Raw genomic sequence first — 5,417 nt, 5'->3', positions numbered from 1 at the left:
GTGCTTCCGACCAAGCACTCGACATATTGGACCGACTGTTGTCCTTCAATCCTGACGAGCGCATCAGTGTAGGGATGGCCCTGGAACATCCATACCTCGAAGTGTACCACGATTTTGCCGACGAACCTGAAGCGCATCGTATACCTCGTGACTATCTGAACTTCGGCGACCCCATTTGTCTGAGCACTGGTGGAGCGAGAAGTAAGTTTGTATTGAGAGACCTTGGTACCCCGGCAAACTGACGCGCCCGACATAGAACTGATCGTCCAAGAAATCGAAAAATGTACAACATCTCCAAGGTCTTGACTAGCCACGGAGACTGAGGAGTCTGATCATTCAATTGACGTTCTCTACAATTTTGTGCATCGCGTGACCCGACCGGAACTGTATCTCTGCAAGAAGGGTAGAGACGACTTGCTCCCTAACGAAGGCTGTCAGGGGTGATAGATGCTCACGCATGTAGTGAAGGCGCCGATGATGTAGAGTATCGATGGGGTCTTATTATCAAGCGGCAATAAAACTCCACCTTGATGGCTATGCTACTCATGTAGACCGAAATTCGCATCTCCTCAGCATCTGCTGCAACAAACAGTGAGCACGCGACCGTGCCAGCGATGGCCACCTTCTGGATTTTAAGATCATGAGGAGGATCCGGAAGGCCCGGTTTTCCAAGCAAAATCCGGTCTCTTCACTTCGGAGAAGCACGGTCCAGTAACGGGACGTCGGCCTTCTCGCCTCGCCCGTAGTCCACGCTTCAACTTCAGTGTTCAGCCGAAGAGACCATGGGGAGCCCGCTCGCACGTGCCAGTGTTCGTGCTTGGATGTCCCCGGATCCCTGGCAGGTGGCGCTTGCTTCAGCTGTGGAACCCAGTCGGTACGTCTTCGTCGTCCGACTTCGCGAATTGGAGGTGTGGAGGCCATCCAGGCAACGGGGTGACGCGACGACACGCGGTGCGGGACTTTTTTTCGACTTTGTCACAGACAGAGTCAATTTTTACATCATTTGAAAGCGCAAAGTGAGCTGATCAAGCGCACACTACCAAGATCCCAGGCGCCTTGCTGGCGGGCATGTCAGCCCGCAGTAAAGGTGGCGGAGGGCCAGCCTCGAGTGACGTTCAAGGGTCTGGAAAGTGCGGGGAAGCCTCCGAACCAATTGGAAGCCAGTTTCAGTTCTCCGCCCCTCAAATTCGAGGAGGCAGATTGCAGAGTTGGGAGGAACAGCAGGCATACGCCACAAAACCAGTGAACGCAAAGAAGCGGAAGACAGACATAGGTTCAGCCTTTGGCTTGCACGGCGATGAGCTCCTACAAGCGATCGAAGATGCCATTGTGAAAGCTCTACGTGTGCCCCTGGGGCCTAACGCCACCACTGGCTGTACGGAAGACGTGCGATCTCTCCGAGCAGAGGTGGAAGAGATCAGGAAGGGGCAAACGCAACTCACGCAGCTCATGAACACGGTGATGACAGTGTTACGGGCACCAAGGCAGGAGACAGGAGCGAGTCCGCCCCTGTCAGGAAACAGTGCCTTCCCGAGAGGCACAGCGGAGACATCCAACAAAAAAGCACGTCCACTATCGGCGCAAGTGACGCAGCCCAGCTGGGCCAATATCACAGAATCTGGAGCAGGCACTGGATGGACTACGGTCACGAACGGTAAGAAAAAGTTGAAAAAACACCCTCGTGGCCAGCGCCGAGTACTCTTCGTCAGAAATGTACAGTCGCATGATCGCGACCCTAGAGACATTATGTTTGAAGTGAACAAAGCCCTTGCTCATTCGAGGGCCCATGTGACGGTGAGATTGACCCAAATGGCATACACGGGCAAGGGCAACTTGACAGGAGTGATGAGCGAGAATGCATGCGCAGACGAGCTGCTCAGCTATGCACCCGCCGTGATGACTGCTGTGAAGAAGCTAGACCCTGAAGTTGCCTACATGGAAAAGACGGAAAAGTGGCTAAAGCTGCGGGTGCACGGCGTCGCGCTGGATCGCTACATGGGTGAAGGCGGAATGGAAGTAGCCCGAGAGGAGATTGAACTGATGACAGGTGAAAGGTTGCCTTACGCGCCGCGTTGGATCAAAGGCGACACACTGGCTGAACGCTTCGACAGCGGGAGTATCAAGAGGTCGACACTGGTCCTGACTGTGAAAAGCAAGAAGGCGGCGGATGTGATTCTAGCAAAGGGACTGTCCTTTGGCGGCAGACGCCACGAGGTAGAGAGGTTCTGGGAAAGAGGAGAAGGTGGGATGTGCATGCGCTGTTGTGGCCGAGACCACTTCGGCCAGTGTACCGAAGATGCAAGGTGCTTTGTGTGTGCAGGAGAACACGAAGGGAGCAAACACAAATGCACCGCCGAAATCTGTAGCAAGAGATCAGGACCGTGTGAGCATCAGGTGGCGAAATGCGCCAACTGCAAGGGGCCACACCCGGCAACATCGAGAAGGTGCCCCGAAAGGAGATCAAGTCACCAGACTCGCCAGCGAAAGGTGAGCGAGATGCGCAGCAGCCCGCCGGCGATGGAATCGGCAGCAGGGAAAGACGATCTCTCCGATCATGGAGATCAGGCAGATATCACAATGACGCCTGCCGACCCAGGACAAGCCACTCAAGCACAAGCGATCCCGACGTCTTCGGACAGGAACACACCAGAGCCACTGCCGCAGAGCCAACCGTCACCCCGACAAACAAGGGAACTCCGGCCAAGGACCAAACAGTTCGCGAGGGCGACCCAGATCCTCAGCTCCAGCGACCCGACGCACATGTTCGTTGACGATGATAGTGATACAACATAACTGCAACGGCACGGCTGTGTCGACGATAGCTGCACTGGAGGCGGCCGTGGAGCGAGGAGCCGAAGTGGTGTGCCTACAAGAACCGTACGTGGGAAAGAAACACGCGATCGGCCATCCGGGATTCCAGATACGGTGGCCAGAGTGTGCGAAGCGAGAGACAAGAGTAGCGCTAGCCATCCGAAACGACGCACTAGACCGCTATGTATTTGAGGAGCGAACTGACCTGGTGGATAGTCCGCATATTCAGTGCCTGGACGTCTGGGAGACAGTGAACCGCAGAAAAGCGCGACGGACGAGGCTGGTAAATGTCTACAACAAAGCCAGAGTCCAAGGCGGCGGATACACGATGGACCACGTAGATGTGTCGCGACTCATCGAGGGCCGGACCATACTCGCAGGCGACTTCAATGCTCGCAGTCCCTTGTGGGATCCGTGGGTGGCAGGTAGGCAGAACGCAGGGACGGTAGAGAGATTGATCGAGAAGCGTGAGCTCATCATCAACAATAACGACCACCAGCCCACGAGGTGTGGGAAGAACTGTAGATCGATAATCGACTTGACCTTGAGTACCCGCAGGGTCGGAGCACTGGTCACATGGGAGATCGACGAGTCACTGGCCACAACATCCGACCACGAGGTAATCGTCTTTGAGTGGGCACCACTCAACGCGGCCGTCGCGGAAAGGCAGATAAACGCTTCGCAAAACTGGAACATCAATCGGCTTTGCTCAGACGAACAGGCCCTCGAAGCCGCAAGCGAACATTGGCTTGAGTTGAGTGAAGGAAGGTCGCTGATCAATGCGTGGGACACGTCACCGACAGAACTGGAAGCCGAAGCACTGTGGATCCAAGACAGCCTACGAGCTGTACTGGACAGACATGCCGCTGGCAGAGCGCCGAGACCACGATCGAAGCACTGGTGGACGGAAGAGATCAAACAGCAGAGAAGGCTGTTTGGGAGCGCTAGACGTGCCTACAATGACGGCCGCACTAGCTTCGACGAGTACCGTCGGGTGAGAAACGACTATTACACACACATCCGGAAAGCCAAGAGACTGGCTTGGGAGCGCTTTCTTGAGGGCGTCTTCCCGACCGACGAAAGCTCGAAATTGGCGTCTGATCCCGCAAGATGCTGGCAAGCGCTCAGATATACGAAACCTCAGGTGCCGTCGCACACACCGGCGATCAAGGTAGCAAGCATTGACGGCCAGCCGGACAAGATTGCATCGACAGCCGAGGAGAAGGAGGGGATCTTCATGGCGCAGGCATTCCCACCCCAAGTCGTGGACAACGAGGACATTCAGATCCCAGACACGAGTGCTGGCGTGAGTGTCAAGCAAGTCCGCGAAGCTCTGTTCACTCAGTCGGTCAACAAAGCCCCCGGTCTGGACGGGATCGGCTTCAAAGTGCTAAGACTCCTATGGCAATGGGCGGAAGACCGTGTGGTAGCTCTTGTACAAGGGTGCATAAGGACAGGGTTCCATCCCTACACGTGGAAGACCGCGAAGGGAGTTCTGCTGCGGAAGCAAAACAAACCCACGTACAGCGTCGCGAAAGCGTACCGGGTGATCAGCCTCCTCAACTGTCTCGGAAAAGTGGTGGAGAGGGCGGTAGCAATTTGGATCGCATCCTACTGTGAGACAAATGAAGTCTTCCATCGAGGGCAGTTCGGCTGCCGTCAGGGGAGAGGGACATCAGATGCGGTGGCTCAGCTGGTCGCAAAGGTCGAGAATGCATGGAGCCAAAAGCGCATTGCACTCGCTTTACTCCTTGATGTCAAAGGTGCGTTTGACAGGGTCAACAAGCAGAAACTCCTGCTGCGGATGATACAAGTCGGGATGGCCGGCAACATCGTGCGATGGGTGAACTCGTTCCTATCAGACCGTCGAGCCATGTTGGTGATTGACGGAAGGACGGGCGAGACCCGCAGCATTCAAGCTGGCCTGCCGCAAGGATCACCGATATCACCGGTGCTGTTCATCTTATCAGTGAGCGCAATGTTCCAGTGGCTGGAGGACAGACACATGAAGCTCCAGGCCATCTCGTTCGTGGACGACATCGGGCTAGTGACAGAATGTGATGACGTGGAAGAAGGCGCGAGGAAGCTCGAGCATATCGCCAGAGATGCAATACAATGGGGATCGGACAATAAAGCCGATTTCGAGGTCAGCAAAACCGAAGTACTCGTCTTCAGCAGGCGTCGAGGGATTCTACAAGCAACAAAAGATGCAGCCATCCGCATCGGAGAGCAGACCTTCACCGTCAAGCAAGAAGCGACAAAATGGCTGGGCTTCTGGCTGGATTCGAAGTTGTCGTTCAAGACGCACTTCGAAAACAGGATCGCAAGTGCCAAAGGAGCCCTCCAGCGGGTATCCAGTCTCAGTAGAAGCAATGGCGGCTTGTCGGCCGACTTGATGCGGAGAGTGGTCGTGGCCGCTGTCACCTCCGTGGCGTTGTACGGGTCAGAGATCTGGTGGAGAGGCCAGAAAGACCGAGTGAAGAAAGTACAGCTGCTGCTGAACAGCCAACATAGATCTTGAATCTTGATTTTCTCAATCAGATAATCAATCAGGTAATCAATCAATCAGGTCCCTGATTGAGCTCGGACCTGAATAATCAGATTCA

The 5,417-nt window shown here is 55.2% G+C and overlaps 1 protein-coding gene across 1 annotated transcript; it reads left to right on the top strand.

Annotated features, from left to right (window-relative positions):
- Positions 1–2,773: 2,773 nt before the first annotated feature.
- Positions 2,774–5,332, top strand: WHR41_09657 (uncharacterized protein; the record flags this gene model as incomplete). The annotated part of the gene is made up of 1 exon (XM_069378259.1): positions 2,774–5,332. The coding sequence occupies one exon, from the start codon at positions 2,774–2,776 to the stop codon at positions 5,330–5,332; it is 2,559 nt and encodes an 852-aa protein (XP_069224834.1).
- Between the last annotated feature and the right edge of the window lie 85 nt (positions 5,333–5,417).

This window comes from Cladosporium halotolerans, assembly GCF_011745625.1.
Source record: "Cladosporium halotolerans strain TM138-S3 chromosome Unknown Sca222, whole genome shotgun sequence".
NCBI classification, from domain to species: Eukaryota; Fungi; Ascomycota; class Dothideomycetes; order Cladosporiales; family Cladosporiaceae; genus Cladosporium; species Cladosporium halotolerans.
This window is presented reverse-complemented; position numbering and strand designations above follow the sequence as displayed.